The sequence below is a fragment of the Antechinus flavipes genome, chromosome 2 (genome assembly GCF_016432865.1).
Source record: "Antechinus flavipes isolate AdamAnt ecotype Samford, QLD, Australia chromosome 2, AdamAnt_v2, whole genome shotgun sequence".
NCBI classification, from domain to species: domain Eukaryota; kingdom Metazoa; phylum Chordata; class Mammalia; order Dasyuromorphia; family Dasyuridae; genus Antechinus; species Antechinus flavipes.
The window spans coordinates 538,291,907-538,316,954 of record NC_067399.1 but is presented as its reverse complement, the minus strand read 5'-3'; the positions used below and the strand labels follow the sequence as shown (position 1 = coordinate 538,316,954).

The following is a 25,048-nucleotide window of genomic DNA, read 5'->3' as shown; positions in this document are numbered from 1 at the left end:
AGAGTTCATCTCATTCACATTCACAGTATGATTATTAGCTGTGTATTTCCTGCCATCCTATTTTCTCCCTTGTTTATACTTTTTTTTCTCTTTCCATCCTACTCCTCCTCACCAGTTTTGTTTCTGACCTCTCCTCCCTCAATCTGATCTCCCTTCTATCACCCCGCTTCCTTTCTCTTACTCCTTTTTCCTATGGTTTTTGCCCTTCCTTCTTTCCAGCCCCTTCCTTTTCTTTCTCTTTTCTCCTCCTGCTTCTCTGTAGAATAAGATAAATATCTATATCCAACGGAGTGTGTATGTCATTCCCACTTTGAACCAGATCTAATGAAATGAATTCTTCAGACAATGCTCATTCCCTCTTGCCTCTTTCCCTCCAATATAATAGGTCTTTTATGCTTCTTCCCGTGGTTCAATTTACTTCACTTTACTTCCCCTTTCCTTTTCTCCCAGTATAATCCTTTTTCCACACCTGAGTGTTTTTTTCCCCTTACATCATCACATCAAAATCAACTTATACCTACTTTCTATTTATACTCCTTCTAACTGCCCTATCAATAGTCCTATCTATAATATTCTGAAAAAGACATCCCCACAAGTTAGTTAATGGGATTACATGGTAGAAAACATCAATTCTGGTGAACCACTCTTTTGGAAAGAGAAGATTAGTTTTCTCTAAACTAGTAAGCTTAGCTTTCAGTGGAAGAAAAAAACCAGGCAAGGGCAACTTTTATGTATTTGTTTGTTCATTCATTCATTCATTTATTAATTAATGCAAAAAACTGTGCAGATGCCTAATAAAGAAGGCTAGCATGAACTTTTCTTCAATTGTAAAATTCTAGCTTCATCCCTTAGCTAGTTCTAGCATTCAGTGACAATATACAAAGCATCACTAACTCTTTTCCTCTAAAAACCCTGCTCCTCATGAAGCTTTACTAAAATTCATAGGAATTTATCCATGCCATTAAGTGATACTTGTCCAGCCCAAGTTCCAGGTGCCAGTTTTTTCTTTTTTTTTTCTTTCTTTCTCTCTTTTTTCTCTCTCTTTTTCTCTTTCTTTTTCTTACTCTCTTTTTTCTCTTTCTTTCTTTTAGTTTCTTTTTTCTTTCTCTTTTAGTTTTTTTCATGCCCTCTTTTTCTCTTTCTTTCTCTCTTTCTTTTTTTCCTCTCTCTTTCTTTCTCTGTTTGTTTGTTTCTTTCTTTCTTTCTTTCTTTCTTCTTTCTCTCTTTCTCTTTCTCAATCCTTAGGGAAAATAGCAGAACATTACTTGTCACCCAGTCTGTGTGTGGGTCCTGCCCAATTAGAAATTAAAATAATCTTGACTAAAAAGAAAATTCTAGATAATTTTCAGTATTCCTTTAGATCATAGAATTTGACATGATCTAATCTAATTCGTTCATTTTCCAAATGAGTAAATCAAGCCCAGAGAGGCAAAGTGATTTGTCTATAATCATTTAACTGAAACTAAAACACAGCTCTCCTAATTCCTCATCCAATGGCCTTTGACCCTATTCCATAATTCTGAAAATGGAACAAGAGAAGTGAGGACTAGACTCTCAGGCCTTTTTTACATTTTTTTCCAGGCCTATAAGCTTTTAAAATCATGTCTGTTTTTTACAGTCTCAACAGCAGAACATTATTGTCCCTACACTAAACTATTCCATAAGATGCTGAAGACAGCAAATGTCATTTAGAATTTTTAATTATGCGTCTTATTTTTATTTAAGGCACTTAAAAGAATAGTTGGGTGACCTGCTCTTTATTATGTGATAGAATGATTAGACTGACTTTATATTGCATTATGGTTTTCCTTTAAGTGCATTCCTGTTGTGCATGGATGAATTTGTAATGTAAAATGTCAGCATATTCTATATTTAATTGTACCTGCTGTTTTACTTCATTAGAGTACAGTCCCTGAGAAATAACTAGATAGATATATTGGATGGTGTCTTTTCATAAGACAATTACCCATAATGAAGAGGACTGATGAAGGGCTTTGGTCTCTGTACTGCTGTTTGTGGTCACTAGGAGGGGAGACCTGCTGGTTGTTTCCTCCAGCTCTAGTTAAGCTGAGAATGGCTTCCTGGATGCATAACAGTTAATATACATGCTTTTATTGATTTTTTCAAAAGGGAAAAAGTCAAGGAGAAGAAGCTTCAGTCTCTATTCACTGTCATCTCACATCAGAGCCAGATCATTCTCTGAAACTAAATTATTCACTTGTTTGTTTTACTTCTCAGAGAACTCAGGATCTTAAAAGCAATGTAAAATAAGACATTGAAGGACAAAACAGGGATCACTTAAAAGAAGCAGAAATTATAAATGATACCAAGCACCTAAATGTTCAGATTAATATACTCAGTAGGCAGTTTGATTGTGAGCTGTATGAAAGTTTAGGAAAGAAGAAAAACAAGCTTGTTCTGTTTTCATTTTCTGAGAAAAGAGAAAACAGGTTGAACTAGAGAGGCAAAATTTTTCCCAGACAGGAATTTGTTTCATGGATTCTGTGTCAAGGATATTCATTAACTAAGTAGACAATACCTCCAACTATGGTTTCATAAAAAGCTTTTATTTATCTGTTTTTAAATCCATTGGCAACAAGCCAAAATATGACTCCAGGGATAGCCACCCACTTTGACCTTTATTTGTGTCAGTAGCAGGGGCTGGCTAGTGGGCGGTGCTGCCTTTTGTGGAGTGTTACAGAAATCAGAGTCTCTTTCCAATGTTAGCTTTTATTAGTGAGCTTCAGCTTGATCCTGTTTATGTGGGGTTTTAATGGTTAATTGATGTAATTCAAATAAAAATACAGCTTCCATCATGAGACCATTAAGTGTGAAAATTTGGGTTGTATCTACATGATGCCAATTTCACAGTCAATTTGGTCAGTGCAGTGAACGAGTTCCATCCCATCAATCCAGCCATAACCTCCATCAAGCCAGTTATTTGGTATTATTTGGACCAACAATTTTTCACTTTCAAACCAGTTATTGGTGGTATATGTACAGATGTAGGCCTAGTTGTATTGGAGAAAGAATCTTAAAATCATTTATTACTATTATCTTTAAAGCACATACTTTATACCAAGAGGAAATGGACATATCAAAACACTGCCATAGAGTAGGCATAAAGTATGTGATAATAGAAGTTATTGGTCTAGAGCTCTAAGGGACATCAGAGCCCATCTAATCATAGGACCTGGCTTCAGATACTAGTCTTGTTATTGGTATGTGCTACCCATGGGGTTTGGGACAAATCAATTTTCATCTCTGGATCTCAGCTTTCTCATCTCATTGGTTTAAATTTGATCAGGGTTCCTAATTTAGGATCTGCAAACTTGTGATTTAAAAAAAAGTTTTTTGATACCTACTAATTGTTTCCTTTTGTAATCCTTTCTATTTTATTTTATGCATTTAAAAACATTCTGAACAGTTAAGAACCTTTGAATTAGATTATTTCTTAGAGCCTTTCCAGCTATTAAAAAAAATGTATAAACCTATTTAATTTAGGCTCTAATAATTAAGGTCTTAATTAAAGAGTCCTTTGAGACAAAAAAGAAAAGAAAGTTACCACAATAACCCAAAGAAAGTAACAGCAAGACAACAATGAAGGAAAAAACATAATAGGGTTTTTGGGGCTGCTTTCCATTCAGTTATTACTAAATTATTTTTTAAAGCCACCTGCCCTTATCTTCAGAATGATAAAAGACCCTATTTGTCAAAGTTTCTTTCTCAGGCTTTTCTTTCTTTCCTCCCAGATGTTTTCTTGATAATCTTCTAAGTATTGCAAATTATTGGCCAGAACTGCCTCAAACCACCTGTTATCTGCTTCCTCTGTCACTGCTGTAACTCAAAGATTCATTATCTCATTCATCACTGGAAAGTTCAGCTTACTGTGAAATCTCACTGAAGGAGTGGGAAAATATTGTGACACAAGGCAAGTGTTGTGATTGGGTAATTGTTGACTCTTCAGCGATCCCAGCTAAATAGCTCTTGTCATTTAGGAGAAATCTTTAGCAATCTGTATTCAGGTAAAACAGGCTGAAATACCCCTGTCAAATTCCTCCTGCCTTCCAAGGACATTGTGAAAGTAAGGCTAACCCAGGGGAACTTCTGCTTTTTTTTTTTAAGAAGCCCTATCTGCTCAGATTATCATAGCCCAATAAAGAACAAAAATGTTGGCTATTTTTGAATGATGATGTCATTCTTTTCAATCTTATTAGAACTCATTTTTTTCCAGTCATCCTCTAAGGTCCAATTCAAATGGTACCTCCTTTGGGTAAGCTTCCCTTATGGACCTCCAAGGGAGGAGTGATCCATTTGTACTGTTCATCTATCTTTCTATCTTATCTTGTATTATTACTGATATGCATGTGTTATTTCTTATTCTTCTGTCTTACATGGTAAGCCCATTGAGGGCAGGGCTGTGTTTTATTCATCATTGTGTCACCTTCACTACTCATTGAGATGAATGGAAAGGAATTTTCCTAGTCAGCTGTTTAGGTATGACAAGTTTAGCTGTTGTGAGCCATTTAAGCCAATATACAATTTGAAATTATGTGATTCTGTAGATAAGACCTTAGCTAGAATCTGGGACATGTACAAGGTTCCATTTACTAACAGAACCAGAACTGAAAGCCAATTCTCCTAACTCTCCCACTGCACTATGGTAACAAAGAGCATATAACAATCTCAAATCCTCAAAGAAAGAGAATACTAACTTGTGCTCTTATAGCCTTATCTTATATCATGTTGTTGAATGAAAATAAGTATCCATATTATGCACTAAAATTTCTTGTTTTTATAGAAAATATTTTGTATTTAGTTTATATGGGGGGAAAAACCACCAATGCCTGGTTTCTGTCTCTTATTTTTAATTTTTAAAATAAATCAGGAATCCTCTCTGCATTGACTCAGTAAAATCAATACCCACTATTGGTGTCAGCTTTCTTGCCTTCAGTGTACCTAATTATTAAAGTCTAATAATTAATGGCCTGATTAAGTAAAAATGACCCTGATCTGCCCTGATAATTGCTCTTTTTGATCTGTTATTTTACTGACTCATCTTTGATATACTTTGTTCAGAGGAGAAAAAATAATAATGTTTTTAAAGAAAAAATGATACCTCCCCATTCACTTTTTTTCTATGACTTGAGATTTCATTGAATTAAGAACATGACTAACTACTTCTTAAAAAGTCCTTTTTCTGCCTCTTTTCTTGATGTTTTATTTTGTCTGGCTCAGAGTACAGTCAAAATAAATCAAATTACTCCAGTGCCTCATTCTTTCAGAGCTATTCTAAGGAGTTAGGGACTTTGCATGTTACACATGAAGACTTTCATTGGGTCTTGAAGCAATAGTTCAGCAGCTTTGTATGAAGTTAGTTGAATCCCCGACATATAAAGGTAAAACATTTTGTACAGGAAGTGAAACTTGAATTGATGCTTCTACCCTCATTTCGACAAATTAGAAGATTCAAGTTGTATCACATTGTATTGTGAGAATTTAAACTGAGGGTATGGAAAGGTAAAAAAGAAAAGAAAAATATACATATATACATACTTCTCCCTTGGAACTTTGTTATCCTGAAATGTTATACACATTTTTATGTTGGCAGATAATAGATGGAAGATAATTGTATCTTTCTCGTTCCAAAAAGTATTGGAAAAGATAAGTATAATTTAAAGAAAATACAGATTATTCCTCAAGCAAACATTAGTCTGATGTGACTAGTTCTAAGCAATCCATTGAGAAGGGACCACAATTGTAGGTATTAAAATTATGTAGCCCAAATAAATATTGTTTAGAAATGGATGAAGGAAGATCCACAGTGTCTGCTTGTACAAGCTTGTCTTTTACAGTTTTATTTAATTGTAAGTTTTGGAGGAAGCCCAGGTTATATAACTGGCTTTGATGCTAACATGGCCATACTTCTCTATTAATCTTCATTTCTTCATTTGTAAAGCACAGTTTTATCTTGATGGTTCCTTCCAGCTTAGAAATGCTAGGATTTTCTGAAAACCTTTCCATCTCCCTAATATTTTGACTCATATTCAGCTTTAACTGCTATGGTCTCAACTGAAACAGTTATTATTTTGATACAAGTACAACAAAACTCAATTTTAGCACAGTTTATTCATCAAAGCAATATTTTATAGACCACCTATTTTGTCCCCTAGGGGATACAAAATATTACATTGTCATAGATTGTAGGATCCTAGTCTTAGAACTAGAAGTGACCTTTGAAACCATCTAGTCTCACTTCCTCACTTTACAAATGAAAAACTGAGGCTGAGGGATTTGAGGCAAGATCACTTTCTTAATGTCATGCAGTTAGTAAGTGGCTGAAGTGGAATTTGAACCCAAGTCCTTTTATTCTAAATTTATATATTTTTTATATTACACAATACGGCACTTTCTTAGATGTAGATGTCATGTTTTGTTATGCAGTTGTATTATTCCACATAACCCTATTTGGAGTTTTGTTTTGTTTTTTGAAGGGGAGATATTGTATTATTGTTGTTGTTGTTTTTCATAAAGATATTGAGATTGTTTGCCATTTCTTCAGCTCATTTTACAGATTAGGAAACAGGCAAACAGGATTAAGTGATTTGATTAGGGTGACACATCTAGTGAGTGTCTGGAGTCAGATTTGAATTCAGGTTTTCCTAATTCCAAGCCCTCTATTCACTATACTGCCCCAGATTTAGGTGCACTACATGTCAAAATCTACCCTGTGTTAAGTTTTCCCAAATGAAATAACTGAAGAAAATATAAATTTGATGAAACATTGCTAGTGTATAGGATGTTAGTTTATAAAATTTCATTTATAGCATTATATTCCTTAGAATTGTTTTAGTTTCTCTAACTTAAATTATTAACAATGACCACTTTATGCAGTAGCTTTGTGGTAAAGACATAGGTTATTTAAATTGTGTTGGTGAAACTCAAAAGGAGAGATTTCACTAGGTACCACTATGAAGGGAATACATTACAGACAGAATAGAGTGAAGTGGGGTGGGATAAGGATCTACATAAATACAGAGCTTAAAAAGACCAATTCTTAGCTTAGATACTTTAATTCTAGGATTGTTTTTTTTTTCTCTTAACAAAATATTGGATAAAAAAATGAGAAGAGTGAGAAAATTTCTCCATTTTTAGAATTAATTTATGTTAAAATTGTGTTTTATAAGACCCAAAGGAAAGATTTTTTCACTTCTTCAAGGATCCAGATTTAATTTATTTCAGGGAAAAAAAAGTCACATCTTAAATATTTTTGGCAAGCATGATAAGTTCTGTAGGAAGTACTGAGAAGTACATGATAGTTCTTGCTTTCAAGAAGCTAATCTAGTTAAAGGAAGAAGACATGACCATATAGAAAGAAAATGATAATTCACAAGGGCCAACTGCATGTTACTGAAGCATTACTAGTGATGTTCAGGTGAGAAAGAGGTTGCCAAGGACTGGTTTGAATAAGAAAGGTTTCATGCAAGTAATAGAACTTGAGTTATTTGAATCTTGAGCGATTTGAAAAACTTGTGGGATGGATAGGCCTGATTCTTATTGGCCGAGAAGAGTGGAAATAATAGTATGAGCCAAGACTGAGTGACCACAGGAAGGCTTTAAAGCTTGTTTTAGGAACAATAAATAGATTGTTTTGAGTGAGCATAATATAGACAGAGATGAATAACAAAAAATAAAGTTGGCTTTCTTGACATATAGGAATATACATGGTTTTTTAAAAAAAATTTTTATTATAGCTTTTTATTTACAAGATATATGCATAGGTAATTTTTCAGCATTGACAGTTGCAAATCCTTTTGTTCCAACTTTTTCCCTCTTTTCCCCCACCCCTTACCCCAGATGGCAGGTTGACTAATACATGCTAAATATGTTAAAGTATAAGTTAAATACAATATAAATATACATGTACAAACAGTTATTTTGCTGTATAAAGAGTCAGACTTTGAAATAGTATACAATTAACCTGTGAAGGAATTCAAAACTGCAGGCGGACAAAAATAGAGGGATTGGGAATTCTATGTAGTGATTCATAGTCATCTCCCAGAGTTCTTTTGCTGGGTGTAGCTGGTTCAATTCATTACTGCTCCATTGGAACTGATTTGGTTCATCTCACTGTTGAAGAGGGCAATTCAATCATCGTACAGTATCATTATAGAAGTATATAATGATCTTCTGGTCCTGCTCATTTCACTCAGCATCAGTTCGTGTAAGTCTCTCCAGGCCTTTCTGAAATCATCCTGCTGGTCATTTCTTACAGAACAATAATATTCCATAACATTCATATACCACAATTTACTCAGCCATTCTCCAATTGATGGGCATCCATTCAGTTTCCGGTTTCTGGCCACTACAAACAGGGCTGCCGCAAACATTCTTGCACACATAGGTCCCTTCCCCTTCTTTAAGATCTCTTTGGGATATAAGCCCAGTAGTAACACTGCTGGATCAAAGGGTATGCACAGTTTGATAACTTTTTGGGCATAATTCCAGATTGCTCTCCAGAATGGCTAGATGTATTCACAGTTCCACCAACAATGTATCAGTGTCCCAGTTTTCCCACATCCCCTCCAACATTCTGCATTATTTTTCCCTGTCATTCTAACCAATCTGACAGGTGTGTAGTGGTATCTCAGAGTTGTCTTAATAATGACTTGGAGCCTCTTTTCATATGTCTATAAATAGTTTCAATTTCTTCATCTGAAAATTGTCTGTTCATATCCTTTGACCATTTATCATTTGGAGAATGGCTTGATTTCTTATAAATTAGAGTCCTCTATATATTTTGGAAATGAGGCCTTTATCAGAACTTTTGACTGTAAAAATGTTTTCCCACTTTATTGCTTCCCTTCTAGTCTTGTCTGCATTAGTTTTGTTTGTACAAAAACTTTTCAATTTGATATAATCAAATTTTTCTATTTTGTATTCAATAGTGAGCTCTAGTTCTTCTTTGGTCATAAATTCCTCCCTCTTCCACAGGTCTAAGAGGTAAACTATCCTATGCTCTTCCAATTTATTTATCATCTCATTCTTTATGCCGAGGTCATGAAGCCATTTTGACCTTATTTTGGTGTACAGTGTTAAGTGTAGGTCAATGCCTAGTTTTTGCCATACTAATTTACAATTTTCCCAGCAATTTTTGTCAAACAGTGAGTTCTTATTCCAAAAGGGGTTTTTGGTTTGTCAAACACTAGATTATTAAAGTTATTGGCTGTTTTGTCCTTTGAATCTAATCTATTCCACTGATCAACTAGTCTATTCTTAGCCAATACCGAATGGTTTTGGTAACCGCTGCTTTATAATATAATTTTAGATCTAGTACAGCTAGGTCACCTTCATTTGATTTTTTTTTTCATTAATTCCCTTGAAATTCTTGACCTTTTGTTTTTCCATATGAACTTTGTTGTTATTTTTTCTAGGTCATTAAAATAGTTTTTTGGCAGTCTGATTGGTATAGCGCTAAATAAATAAATTAGTTTAGGTAGCATTGTCATCTTTATTATATTTGCTCCCCCAATCCAAGAGCATTTAATATTTTTCCAATTGGTTAGATCTGACTTGATTTGTGTAGAAAGAATTTTATAGTTTTGCTCACACAATTTCTGATTTTCCCTTGGCAGATAGATTCCTAAATATTTTATACTGTCAGTAGTTCCTTTAAATGGAATTTCTCTTTGTAACTCTAACTGTTGGATTTTGTTAGTGACATATAAGAATGCTGATGACTTATGTGTGTTTATTTTGTATCCTATACATGTTTGTTAATGACTCAAGCTTATAATAAAAAAATTTTAAAGAAAAAATTTAAAAAGTAAGTTGGGTTATCACTCTAAACTAGAGAACTTGGACTTGATTTTGTAGGCAGACTTTTAAGCTTATCTAGGATATACTGCGACATATTTAACATATATAGGACTGCTTGCCATCTGGGGGAGGGGGTGAAATGAGGGAGGGGAAAAATCGGAACAGAAATATGTGCAAGGGATATGTAAAAAATTACCCTGGCATTGGTTCTGTCAATAAAAAGTTATTTAAAAAAAAAAAAAAAAAAAAGACTTTTAAGCTGAAGAAAAACCAAATGAAAGGGTTTTTGGAAATTTGACCTGATAGGATTATGTAGATTAAATTGGAATGGACAGAGACTGGAATGATGGTAGAGCATTTATGGTGGCTTAAATCATTTTAAACAATTTGATATGTATTCAAAAAGAAAAGGGCAGAGTGTGTTACTTGGAAGGAGTGTTATAGAATCATGGTTGCCACATAGAAAAAGCCTATCAAGACGAAGTTTTACTGCTTATATAACAATGTTTTTCTTTCTCCTTATCCTTAAGAATGAGCATGGAGGGGTTTGGAGCAACCAAACCATTGTAAGAAAAAGAAAGGAAGAAGTTCTTCCTTGGCACAAGATCACAGGATCCATGGATTTAAGCCGGAAGGCAGTAGATTCAAGAAATTTAAGGATACTGTTATTATTACAAAGATTCAATTTTACTCCTAGTAGCAATCAATTCTGATCCAACAGAAGCAACAAAAAATTAGAAGTAGGATATCAGAGAACTTTAAGTTTATCTCTATTTATAATATTTATGATCATTTAGTTTTAGGATTTAGAAATTAACTGATATCATAATTTTATTTTCATAGATAAAAATATAGCTGATATTTGTATTTTTTTTTCTTTTTAATGATTAGAGCTACAAGTTTTGGATTATTTAGTTTTTGGTTTCCTTTGATCCTGCTTTAGATGTGAAGCCTTCCAATATGTTGGTGAACACAAGAGGACAGGTCAAGCTGTGTGATTTTGGAGTTAGCACTCAGGTAGAACCTAGTCTTCCTTTCCTTCTTTCCTCTTCTACTATTACAATTTTTTTTTTTGTTTTGTTTTGTTTCTCCTCCTTCCTGGAATTAAAATCACCTAGCTGCAAGACAAACAGAACCTCAAAATGCTAGCCTCACTGGGAACATGTTATTCATTTTTAATCTCTGAGCGAGTTTTCTTCATCAGAATATGATTGTTCATTGTTTAATGACAGTAAAAACTGCTGATATTGTAATTACTACTTACGAATAGCAAACTTCATTGATATGCAGCTTTGATATGAAAGCGTTTTGGCCAGACAAAAGGGAGGGCAGAGTGGGAGCTGTGTCTGGGGAGCCCAACTGGCCCACAATAAAAATTAATATTGGGAGCAACAATGGTGGTGGGCCATTACAATGTGCAGCACAAATTTTAATTAATTTCCATTTTGGGCCTCCCCTGAGAACCTCGGTGATAGTGACCCATGAGCGTGCTGTGATGTTGATTTGAATTGCAGCCACCTTTACTCTCAGCCAAACACGAAGACCAAAGAGGAGGTCAACGTTGTATTATGAGTTGTCAAAGTCTGTTATCCCTCCAGTGTATTTAGTGTTCATTTCATTCTAGTAATGCATGTGGCTTCATTCACTTCTTGAGCCATCTGACTCAAAAATGAGTGTGTTCAAATTCTACTTCAAATTGAGTTTTTATATCAGGCTGGTTTGGGGTACTAAAGCTATAAGCATCCTGCTTAACAGAATTGTTTAAGGTTATCTGCTATAAACTATAATGCTGTGCTTGTTTAAAGTGGAAATAGCATTCAAAAGAAAAGAGAGATTTAATCATTTTTAATGCCTTTGTAGATAAATTTGTTCCCTTTTACATAATTTTTAGTTGATTTATAGGAATGATGATTGTAGGTTAAATGAGGAATAATTGCCCATTTTATTTCCACATTATCTTTATATTGTTCTAACAGACTGTTTTGTCTCATAGCTGGTGAATTCTATAGCCAAGACGTATGTTGGAACAAATGCTTATATGGCGGTAAGTAAACTTATGCAAAAATAACATTTAAACCAAAGTCTTTAGCTTTACATACTTGGTAATATATAATAGTTGGATTCATTCCATAGCTTTGTTCTTACAGATCATAAATTATAAAGATTTTAAAATCTTTGTAAAAGACATTAAGGATAATTCAGGAGCTCTAAACCTACTTGGCTTTGTTGACTTAACTAGATTCTGTCACATGTGAAAAAAAAAATCATTAAGCACATATAGTATTGAAATATAATCTTATAGGAAAATTAAACTATGCTATATTGGCTATTTTGCAGGATTGCTTGTCTTAATTAACCCACATGTACTCCCAAACTGTTAGTAAGATTGGTTGTTTTCTCCAAGAATGTAGGCAAGTTATTGATGTTGCCAAAATTTACGTATGGGTACAGCTTTTTCTAGAACCTGCATCATCATGTTTGGCTTGTTTTTCTCTTTTGGAGAGCATCTTTTACAGTTTTTTTAATATGGAATTATGTTTGTTTCAATAAATGGGCTTCCCTCTGTGTGTTTTCTAAATGATTTCCAATGAATCATTCATGTCTAGAACTTTGATTTGGTACAAAAATACTTTTTTATCCCTTAAATCAAAAGATGTTTATTTTGATGAACTAGAATATTTTCTCTTATATACCACATGCCAGTTCAGGCACCAGAATACAGAAAAAGCAGCAACATCTTAACTGTTGAACTTTGTTAATTTGAGAGACTAGAGGCAGCTGGGCGGTGCAGTGGGTAGACCACTAGACTTGGAATCAGGAAGATCTGAGTTTAAATCCAGCCTCAGACACTTACTAGCCATGTGATCCTGAGAAAAATCACTTAATTTCTGTTTCCCTCAGTTTCTTCATTTGTAAAATGGAGACAATAATAAAACAACCTCCCGGGGTTACTATGAGGATAAAATGAAATAATATTTTAAAGCACTTTGTAAAAAGCATTTTATAGATAGTAGCTGTAATTGTTATTAGAAAACTGATATATTTGCCTTTTTCTGCCTCTGAAACCTTACTGCTTTATTCTTAACAAGACTGAATTATCATTCTGCTCCCACCTGTTCGGCAAATTTGGGGAATTTTAGAGGGAGGGAAGGAAGGAAGGAAAGAGGGAAGCAGCTTCAGTTTGGTGGAAGAGTTCAGAATAATGATGAGAAGAAAAAAAAACCTCAAAATGAATCAACTTTTCAACAATGCATCTTGTTCTTAGTGGCTTTAAATTGGTCTAATAATTAAATTGCATTATTCTTTGAATGTTCAAATCCAGATTACAGTTGTCCTTCCCAGGTGTACATTAAAGAAATTACTTTTTTTCCAAAGTGTTTATGGATGAATACAATGCGTCCGTCTGTTAATTGAAAAAGCAAGGATTAAAATTATGAAATGTTAGAACCGATTGGCAGTAGTAAAATTGCTTTTCTTCTTGGATGAATGAATTCCAGTCATAAAATTTATAGTCCAAGCAAAGAAAATCAAGGTAAGTAGAAAGTATAACTTGAAAGGCAAAGCCTTGATGATGAAGTACTAGTCTTTTTTTTTTTTTTTTTTTAAAGTCAGGGTCATGGATTTAAGAAGAATAAACTTGTATCTTTGAAAGGAAAATGAACTTTATAATAGGTTTTGTTACAGTCTCCATGATAATGGAAGCTTTGTCCAGATTTGTATTCAGTCAACCAGTATTCTCTAAACGTGAGTTACTTATCTAACTCTGTTAGAATGATGGGGAAAGAGCTTGCGATCTAGTTAGGAACATAAGCATATATGAAACAATTACAGAACAAGACATTATATACAGATTCAATGAAGTTCTCCTTAATAGTCTGTCCCACAATTCTAAGTTCAGGTTGGTTGAGTGGAAAGAATGTTAGATTTGGGATTCAGGAAAATCTTGAGCTTAGCTGCCACCTCTGATACTTCTTAGATCCTTCTGGCTGACTCCCTTGATGTCTCTGAGATAGCTGGTGCATTGTAGTGATTAGATTTTCTTAGTAAAGTTTGAAGTAAGTGGTTTCTAAGGCCTCTTCCAGCTCAGATTGATTCACTAAAAGGGACCGATATGAAGTCCATTTGAATAGTGAGGTCAAGGAATTTTCTTGAAATAGAAGAGCTATCAATAGTTGCTCTTATACACTACTTGAAGAAAGGTTTGAAGTAGAGCTTCTTAACTCGGAGTCCATGAACATACAATTTTTAAAAATATCTAATTGATAACTGTATTTCAGTATAATTTACCTCTTTTATAATCCTTTATAATTTATAATTTCTATATTTATAATTATGAATTGTAACATATTAATTTATTTATGCACATAATGACATTCCTCTGAGAAGGGGCTGTGGGTTTCATCAGGCTGTCAAAGAAGGCCATGAATAAACAACCCTGGTTTAAAGAAAAATAAACTTCACTGGAGGTGAAAGGATGGATAGGGAAAGGAAAAGATGTTTGGGCAGGGCAAAGAAAATGAATGAAGGCAGCAAGAAAGGACTGAGCATGGCCTGTGTGGAGCAATCTGACTTAATTAATGCTTGTTGATTTTTGACAAGTTTAAAAAAAAAAGAAAAGAAAAAAAAAAAAAAAAAAACCGAGGCCAAGCTTGAAAAAAGCCTTTTTCTTCTTTTCAAAGTCTTTACTAAGTATTGTTCTTAGTTGCACTTCCAGCAGTTGCAAGATGATCTACACATTTCTGGAAAGTGCCAAGTATGAAACTGAGGGCAACAAATATGGGGTAGAGCTGGTTCGTTAGACTAAGCTATCTCATGCAATTCTAAAATTTCTTGATAAGGAGAGCAAGTTTCTTGGTAGAGGATAGGCCATAGAAGTTGAATTCTGAAGGTGGTTTTGCCACCAGCTAGCTGTGAAAAAAGTATTGACTCCTAGGGCACCTTATTCATCATAGTAAGGGACAGTAGGTGGTGTAGTGGATAGAGTGCTGGGCCTCACATCAGGAAAATGTGCGTTCAAATTTGGTCTCAGACACTTAACTGCACAAGTCACTTGTTAGTGGATATGACTTGGAAGAAGATTCAATAAAGAAGACTGAGAAGAATAAATAATAAGTCAGGGAGGAGAAGAAGCAGAAAATTTGTCACAAAAAAAAAAAACTAGAAAGAAGAGAGGAGAAAGATTTAAAATGAGTGAAAGAGTAGGAATAATAGAGAAGGTAATCAGAAAAAATGGAATGGGATCAAAGGTGCAGGAAGAAGAGCTTGCTTTGACAATAAGGATCACCTTTTTATACAAGATATAGGAGTAAAGAAGCTATAAAATGTGGATAGTAACAGCACCTACCTCCCTAGGTTGTTGTGAGGATCAAATGAAATAATTGTAAAGTGTTTAGCATGGAGCCTGACACATAGTAGACATATGTTGATGCTGGTTATTATTATTTTATGGTAATTACTAAATCCATTACTATAGCTATAATATAGGTATTCTAAAACCTCAGTGCAACAGAATGCAAATATGAGCAAGACTCTTTGTTCTTTTTATGACCTTAGGCCAGTCTCTCAAACTCTAGTCCTCAAATTTTCTCATCTGTAAAATGAGAATCATGGTTTGTACCAAAACGTTATAGCAGCACTTTCTGAGGTAGCAAAGAACTGCAAGCAAAGTGTGTACCCATTGATTGGTGAATGTTGAACAAGTTGTGGTATTTACATGTAATGGAATGTAATCATGAGTGAAGGAATGATGAATATGCGAAATACAATGGTGGGCTACTTCCACCATCCACGAACTTCATTCTTATTCTTATACTATAGAAAGAACTAAAGAAAATCCTATAATGATGCTAACTAGATCCACTAGAAATTTATACAACATAATCTGAATCAGATCCTTACAGCATCAAGGCATTCCTTTTATGACTCCCCAATCTCCTCATTATCCCACTTAACACAACAGCTTTTTCCCCAAAACTTTTTCATCTCTCCTTAAGCTTTCCATTGTATTCCCTACCCCTGCTGCCGTTTTTAACTGAAAAAAAAAAAAGAGCCCATTTGCCAAGATCCCACTTTTATCTTCTCTTTACTCATGTCACTCATGTTTTCCCCCATTATCTCCTTCTTTACTCCTATCTTATATAAAAAGGTGATCCTTATTGTCAAAGCAAGCTCTTCTATCTGCACCTTTGATCCCATTCCATTTTTAATCTCTTTCTCCTCTCTTCTTTCTAGTTTTTTTTTTTTTTTTTTGTGACAAATTTCCTGCTTCTTCTCCCTGACTTACTATTTATTCCTTCTCAGTCTTCTTTACTGAATCTTCCAAGTCATATCCACTAACCATGAGTAGCCCCCAAGGTTCCATCCTTGGCTCTTTTCTTCCTTTAGATGATCTCTTCAACACTCAGACATTCAATTAGCTTCTCTACACAAATGATTCTCACATCTATTTATATAGTCCCAACTTCTCTCTTGACTTTCAGTCTCACATCCCCAGATGTCCTGTTGAACATCTCAAACTGTAGGCTGCTCAAAACTCAGCGAATCCAAAACAAAAGTCTTTATCTTTCCTCCCAAATCTTCTTTTCTTCCAAATTTCTCACTTACATTGAGGATTCCACAATCCTTTCAGGCATCTAGGCCTGCAACTTAATTGTCGCCCTGTTACTAAGCTTGGTTGTTTCTACTTTTATAAAAAATTTTCATCTATGTCCCCTTCTCTCTTCAGATGCAGTTGCCATTGGTATGCAGGCTTTTATCACTTCATATCCTGTAAAGTGACACTGCAGGCTATTAGAATAAGCTGCTGGTTAGTCTCCCTGCCTTAAGCATCTCTTCACTACATGTCTGCCTTTTCAAGTGACAAAGTGGTCTTCCATGTCACTTCTCTACTAAGTAAATGTCACTGGCTCCCTATTTCCTTTAAGATGAAATATAAAATCTTTGTCTGGCTTTTAATAGTCTTACCCCTATTGCTTTTCAAGTGATATACTTTACTTTGAGTATTAGAAATGTAAATTCCTCGAGTCTTCCAAAACCAGTGTTTTTTCCATCATATTACACCGCTTTCTGAACAGCCTCATTATTTGTTCTACTTTATTGATGGCCTCTAGTTTCTTGAGTTTTTTTTTAATTTCTTTTTTTTGTTGTTGTTGAAAAGTGTATTATTGAATAGATGTCAGGTTTTAAAAATCATATATAAAAATGCAAAATTTTAAGTTCATCATTTCAAGGTTTGTTTTTAAAAAGCCAACATGAATTATTATTTTTTACCTCTTTTACCATTTGATGTGACTTCTTTTTGAGAATTTTCAATCTACATATGATAATTAACTATGATAGACTTAGCGCTTCTAAACAATATAGTGATCCAAGATAATCTCAGTTGACTTGGGATAGGAATGCCATATGCTACATATTTTTAGAACTATGGAGCTGAATGTAGATTGAAGCATAATATTTTTACCATTTTTGTTTGTTGCTTTGCTTTTTCTTTCTCACAGTTTTTTCCCTTTTGTTCTGATTTTTCTTTCACAACATGACTAATAAGGAAATGTGTTTAAAGGGATTGTGTAATGATCGCGTATTTAAAATCAGCCGGAGTCAGGAACTCAGGTTAAGGGAAAAATCTTCAGTCTTTATTCAAGTGAAGAGGTGAATAAAGATTGCGATAGCAAATATAGGCAAGAAAGATTGCGATAGCAATATGGGCAGCTGCGACAGGAAATCAGCTAACAGAGAGAGATGTAAGCTGAGCCAACCGTGGCAATGGCAATCCCAAAAGTCTCTCCTTCCCCTTCCTTTTCCACTCCCCTGCCTCCACCCATCAAAATCGTCATTTCCTATACAACACATCAGGACTTGCACAAAGAGTGGGCGGGGGCCATTCTTTCTCCAAGATTATATATTAATAGAGTATGATCCAATTACTATTTAGCCTCATGTGCTTGGGACCTCAGTGCATCAACTCAAGCCTCAGCCCATTACAGGATTGTACATGTATAACCTGTATCACATTGCTTTTTGTTTGAGGAAAGAGAAAAGTAAAAGAGAAAAAAATTGGAATTCAAAATCTTACAAAAATGAATGCTGAAATTGGAAAAATGAAATACTTATTGAGGGGAAAAAAAAGCTGAGCCACGGTTGGCTCAGCTCACATCTCTCTCTGTTAGCTGATTTCCTGTCGCAGCTGCCCATATTGCTATCGCAATCTTTCTTGCCTATATTTGCTATTTGTTTTCAATGAAGAACAACAATATTACATGCTCCAAACCAATTGGTGGTGTCTATTCAGAGCGTATGAGGACTTGAAAACAAAACTCAAAAATTATATGTTTTAGAAAAATGCCAATTTAAAATACCTGCAAGTACATTACATATTTTATAAGATAAATTGTTTGACCCCCCTAGCATAGGCTCTCTTTTTTGCTTTTTTCTCTTTGTTGTAGAATTCAACTAATTCACTTTGATGATCTGTGCTTTTGGCATGGAGATACTGGAATTTCCTTGCACAAAACCTAGTCAGTTTGGGAATGATTACACTAAATGACCTTCTTGGAGTATAGATGTGCTGAGCCATGGAGCTCGATTTTTAGATTCTTTTTGCTGATAGCTGGAAAAGGAGGTGCTTTCTTTCATTACTGAAATTTTGAGTTCTAAACCACTCAGTTCTTCATGACTACTCTCCTGACCTACACTTTTGTTTTTGGTTTTTCTTTTGAATCATGGCTTATTGTTCTTATTAAGAATGTACTAAGGTTCCTAATACAAATAAAATTTTTTTTAAGTGTACTTAAAACTCAATTTTTTATTTTTTTTAACTTATTTTGAGAAATTTTTTCCCCCAGTTAACTTGCTTTCTGCATTGGTGACAGCTGTCCTATCAGAGGAGCCACATACCAGCTTCAGCATTTTAACTGCAAAATGCCCATTATAGCTCATCATGAGTAATGCAAAGTCTGGTGGGGGTTTTGGCAGACCATTTTAGTTTCAAGTATGACATCAGCTCAAAACTGCTGCTTAAGGCCATATAGGCCTGGCATTATAAATCCAGAATGAATTTAGAATCTCCCTTGTGCATTGAATCTGTTTCAGTAGCTTTGGGAGCATTTGCCAAGTTCTTTCTACCATATGAATTCTTCAGGGTAGCCACACAGAGCTTGCTACCTGAACTTGCCATGCGTTACTGCCCAATCTCTGCATCACAATAGTAATCTTGTTTCATCTGCTTATTGAAAGGATAATTTCTGCAATGTGAGGTTGTCAGAATCCTCTCCACAAGGAGTTCTCTGTATCTACCACCTGATATCTGTGGTTGAATTATTAGCTTACCCTTTTGCTTTTCCTTTTTAAATTTATTTTTCTATGCTTAATTTTCAGTGTGCAATTCACTTTTCTCTTTGGCTTGTTGTCTAATGAGAAAATTTAATGAATGTACTCAATCTCATTGTCATGCCTAACAAAATCTTATGGACATGGGTTGCAGAATTCATTTTGCCACCTTCTGTATAATGTGACCATATCTTTCTTGACCATAATCTTGGTTTTAAAAAGAAAGGAAATAGGAAAGGAATAAGAGAGAGAGGGACTTGTTCCATTAAACTAGTGTCCTTTTGTACTTCAGCAATTTCTGAGTAATTTTATGTGAAATTTATACTTAAAGACTGTTTATCTTATTGTTTGATGATTTTATTGACTTACTGATTTTAAACCTTATTGTTGTCTCATTTCTTCTAAACTATACTTTTTCCTCATTGTATTTTTCCTTGTAACAAAACTTAAGAGTTATAGCAACCTCATCTGATAGCATATGTTGCATTACTTTCTACCTTTGCTCTTCTTCTTTGCTAAAAGGAGGAAACTATGTTTCTGAGTAAGTTCTCCAGGATCATCTGTTATGATAAACACTGAAAGAGTCTTTATTCTAATGAAAATGCATAATTTAATAGATATTGAGCAATCTAAAGACCTGATTAGGCCTGATCATTTGGCTATAAATATTTGTTGAATTTGTAAATAAGCAATTGTGTCTTTTTTTTTGTTCCACAGCTGCTGCTTACTCTTTCTATAATGTAATTAGACCCTAATACCCCACCTTCAGTCAATTCAAACCTGAACTTGTAATGACTAATTCTATAATGAATAGATACTGACATACACTGAATGAGTCTGAGTAGGGAATGTGTTTGCTTTGGTATGAGGACAAAATTTGAAAGTTTGCAGTTATAAAAACATGGAAGTAAAATGCTGAGTTGTAAGTGTTCAGATGATTATATTCACTAGCACCCCAGAAATGGTACTATAATACATCTTATTCTGTTTTTGCTCTGCTGAGTGATTCTATCTTGATTAATAGTAGATTAGTTAATAAAAATTTTTTTTAAAGTTATCTAGTCATCTAGTTACTAGCTGAGTTAGAGGACTTTGCTGATTTCACAGGAAATAGGATTCAGAGGAAACATAGAAACAGATATATGTGAGAAATGTGAGGAGTACTTGATCTGTGTCTTTTTCCTCATGGGATGATGCAGCAATATAAAGGGGAAAATACCTAATTTTTTTGTTACATTTAAATCTTTATTAACTTAGGCCTTATTATTGACAATAAACAGATTTTAAACATTTGTCATGAAGTGCACTCAAAGGATTGTATGAATAATGGGGAGTGGGGGACTTTTGTGGTATTTTTCCAGAACATTAGCCCGCCACCATTCCGCCTTGCTTATTCCTTCTCTTCAGATCCCATCCCACAGAACCTCATTCACAAATTGTTCGTATTAAGAAGACTGAAGGATATTGTAGTTCAAAGGCTTGACTTTATTCCTAGCTATCTAGGCACATTTTATTACTCATCTTGAATTAAGGAGTAACAGCCCCAAATGTAGTGTATAAGCACCACAGCCATGAACATATAAGAAAACTCTCAAGCTCTTGGCCCTTCTAGCACAATAAAGAAACTGCAATGTTGTGTGAATTGAATTTCCAATTCCTACACATTCCTTCATGTTATAATCCTGCCTCAGTACCTAATTACCTTAATTTCTTGTTTATCTGTTTTAAATTTGTTGCTTTTTGTTTCATTTTGTTTTTTCTTTAAGCAGCTTTGCTGGGCTTAGGACTTTTCTTTTGTTTCCTTGTAGCCTGAAAGAATTTCAGGGGAGCAATATGGAATCCATTCAGATGTTTGGAGCTTAGGAATCTCTTTCATGGAGGTAAGCTGAAAAAGTGTATATGTCTGTGCATATCTGTACTTAGCTGTTATGCCAATAGGAAGAAGAGACTTTAAAAAAATTAAAACTAAGAGATTTTGTTATGCTAAATGTGTATGTTTATGTGTATACATATTTTTATCTATGTATGTTTGTGTGTATGCACACATGAGGTGTGATTACAAAATACTAGAACTGCTTTTCATGTATACTTCTTGTATGATTTATAAACTCACTCTGAAGGCAGTTATAAAAGTAAAGTTTCAAAAAATATTTTGACAGTAGCTGCATCAATGGAACAAATTTTTATTTCCCAAGATGCTTACTTTAAAGGATTATCCTCCTTCTATATGAGTTTTGGTATATTTACTGAAATAAAATAATATCTTACTTTATAGTTGTGTACATATTTGTGTATATGGGTTATGTGCTGATAATGTAATAAGGTCTTAATTGTTTTTAACAAAGGTTTTCAGAATTTTTAAACTTTTCAGCTGTATCTAGAATGGACTTAATTATAGTAGGTCAATTATAATTCCACTAGAACTTTATATTCACCTTCCTGTAGAGTGACCTTTGATCTACAGGGATATTCCTTCAGATTTATGTTGAAAATACTCTGATCCAGTCTGGTTAACTATAAATAGAATATTTCATTCTGAACACTCACAAGTGCTTCAAAAATAAGTTTTTAAATTTACATTGATTCAAAAAACAAGGATTTCTTAAAACACAGAAATAGACAGATCTTTCTTAGCAGAATTTATGCAGCTAAGGTGACAATTTCTTTTGATCAAATGCATTGTTTGTAAGGCATGAGTGAAGTTATATTCATCAGAAACAATTTTCTTTGCTAACAAAAACATAAAGTGTTCTTTTTTTAAAAATTAAATTATGTTCTCATATGCCATTTCATACAAGGAGAGTTGTGGGGGGAAGTGGACTGTGTATACATCATAACAATGGACAAACACCCAAAGTTGAGTTTTTCATTCCAGCAATTGTTAAAGATTATTGGTAAATGATCTTGTTTCAGGAACTGAAGAATAACTGACATTTTGTATTTGTAGGAACCATGTTTTACCTTTCTACTTTTTAAAATAACTATCATTTTCATCTTTTCCATATTTACCATCAAGCATATTATTAAATTCCTATTTGTTATGTAAAATAAGTGAAGTAGCCCATTTTTGTCCTCCCTTAACTTACATGGTACAACTATTAAGTTTTCCAATACTCACAAGAAAAGTGTTGTATTTAACTGCTTAGGTACAAAGTAAGAAAAATTTCAGAGGAATTATCATGGTGTTTTAAGAGTTTATAAAAGATAAATTAATTACTTACAATGAATATGAAGTTTGCTTTGGGTTTTGTTGGTCTATAAATCTAAAGCCAATAAAAATTTGCTCCAATTTCATCTGGAAATGGTCTTGGGAAAATATGGCTTAGCTGGATCTTAAGCCAGACTTTATGCATAATTATTTTCCCCTATACCATTCTATTCTATTGTGTCAGGTAATATTATTTATAATTTTCTGTTCTCCTTTGTAACACTTTGCAAACAAGCTTATATGCCAGTATTGTCCCTTTGGCTGCCATGTTTTTCTTCTTGACAAGGAAATATAATGATTTTTGAGCTATTTTGGCTTCCTCATTATCCATTTCCCACTGGTGTGTATGTATGTGTATGCAGAGGACTGGTGAGGGATGGGAGGTGGAAGGGAGGGGGTGCATAGGGAGAAGGGAGAAAGCTTGTTTGAATAGACCACCCAAGGATACTCAAAATGTAAATCCTTGTTCAGTAACCATTGAGCTGTTGTAATTGGATATGGTGTAAATGTCTACTTCACCTATAATTTACCGTTTCTTGTACATTAAGATAAAATCAATTTAATTTTTTGGTATTTTCTATGTCCAGTGCCTTTCAGATTTCTTCTTGAAAAAAGTCTTCATGGTTCTTTCTAATCCTAAAACAATATTTTCCAGCAGATTTTTCATTTCTACTCTACCATCTTTGTTTAAAAGTCACTAAGTATTCTTCTATATGTTAACTTGGTTTGAAGGATCTTGCCAAGTTTTCTCTATGTTTTTAGCCTCTGCATTGTAAGCTGCAGATATTTCCACAGTTATCTTTCTGCCCATCCTTATCATGATAATTGAAAGACAAGGTAATTAGGAGGCAGATCATGTTTTTGGATGTTTTTAGGTTCACGATGAAACAAATTTCACCAATCATTTTATTTGCTTCTCCAACCAGAACCCAAGAGCCATCTTTTCATTTATTTCTAACTTCCTTATGTCTTCTGGTGTTGGTCATAGTGAGGATATCAGTACTGATAAAAGTAGTTCCTTCAGCAGAAGGGCAGTTCATTGATATAAAAAAAGATCTCACATTTAAAATACTAAAAACAAAATTCATGTTTATATGCTATCTTAAAATTGATTAGTTCTTTTTTCCCACCTGAGGCTTAGGGTTAAGTGACTTGCCCAGGGTCACACAGCTAGGAAGTGTTAAGTGTCTGAGAGCAGGTTCTCTTGACTTCAGGGCTCTATCCACAACACCACCTAACTGCCATTGATTAAATTAAATTAAATTATTAATTAATTGTTTAATCAATAATTATTTTTTAATCAATTAAAATTGATTAATTCATAAGCATTTTTGGCACTCTTTTCTGAAATTCTTAGTTATCACTGCAGTAGACAAAACTGAAGGTTATTCTATGGTGGAGTTTTGTTTTTTATTTGGGAGAGGTGAAGTTACTTCCTACATTCCATGACTTCATAGTTTATGTCCTAACAGCCAACTTATTGGTGATGAGTCTCTCCATAGTTATTGAAAATGGTTTTCAGTTGTCAGATAAAGTATAATGCCTAACTATCTCAAGATTATATTCCATCTATTCTATATGTTTCATAGACACACACACACACACACACACATATACCTATTTATTTACATGTTCTTCATTAGAATGTAAGCTTCTTGAAGTAGGGGACTGTTTTTGCCTTTTTTAAAAAATAGTAGGTGCTATATAAATGGCATTTATTTATTGTTAAAAAACAGAAAACTGCTTTCATATAACTTACTTTTGCCTTTCTGCCCAATATTTAGTACAATACCAGGTACATAACAAATTTTTTTTTCCCCCTGAGGCAATTGGGGTTAAGGGACTTGCGCAGGGTCACACAGCTAGGAAATATTAAGTGACATAATAAATCTTTTTTTTTTAATTATCATTATAGTTTTTTATTTACAAGATTGCATGGGTAATTTTTCAGCTTTGACTCTTGCAAAACCTTCTGTTCCAACTTTTCCCCTCCTTCCCCCCAACCCCTCCCTCAGATAGCAGGTAGTCCAATACATGTTAAATATATTAACGTATATGTTAAATACAATACATATGTATACATATTCATAGTTATTTTGCCACACAAGAAAAATCAGACTTAGAAATAAGGTAAAATTAACCTGAGAAGGAAATTAAAAATGCAAGCAGACAAAAACAGAGTGATTGGAAATGGTATGTGGTGGTTCACACTTCTTTCCCAGAGTTCTTTAGCTGGGTATACCTGGTTCTCTTCATTATTGAATAAATGGAACTGATTTGGTTTATCTCACTATTGAAGAGAGCCACATCCACATGATAAATCTTAAAAGTGTTTGTTCACTGATGTAGGAAGATCAAGGGATAAGTCTAGTGTAGCATTAAGTGCCTAAAATATTAGTAGAATATAAAGAAACTATTGAAGAATAAGTAAAAGCTCATTTCCACTTGTACAGGAAAATTTTCATAAAAGAAGTTTGGAGGCAAGCTATTGTATGACCCTTTGGAAGAAAAGAGAAAAAACATTAATTTTTGAGAGTAGGTGAGACTCAAAGCATAAAGAATGACATGAAAGAAAATGCAAGTCTGAATATAAAAGAAATGAGGAAAAACCACATTTTGTTCAAGAAAAGCAAACAGTAACAGAATAAAATGGTGAGGGAAGAGAGAACATCTTATGTGTGAGAAATTTAGTCT

The 25,048-nt window shown here is 34.0% G+C and overlaps 1 protein-coding gene across 7 annotated transcripts in view; it reads left to right on the top strand.

The window, feature by feature from the left end:
- The window catches only part of MAP2K5 (mitogen-activated protein kinase kinase 5), a 317,449-nt gene that overhangs the window by 191,890 nt on the left and 100,511 nt on the right, over nucleotides 1–25,048 (top strand). For all 7 annotated transcript variants that reach the window (XM_051980795.1, XM_051980794.1, XM_051980793.1 and 4 more), the window contains exons 14-16: nucleotides 10,763–10,836; nucleotides 11,813–11,863; nucleotides 20,955–21,026. In XM_051980795.1, the coding sequence (XP_051836755.1) occupies nucleotides 10,763–10,836; nucleotides 11,813–11,863; nucleotides 20,955–21,026 (197 nt within the window). The remainder of the gene's footprint in view (nucleotides 1–10,762; nucleotides 10,837–11,812; nucleotides 11,864–20,954; nucleotides 21,027–25,048) is intronic.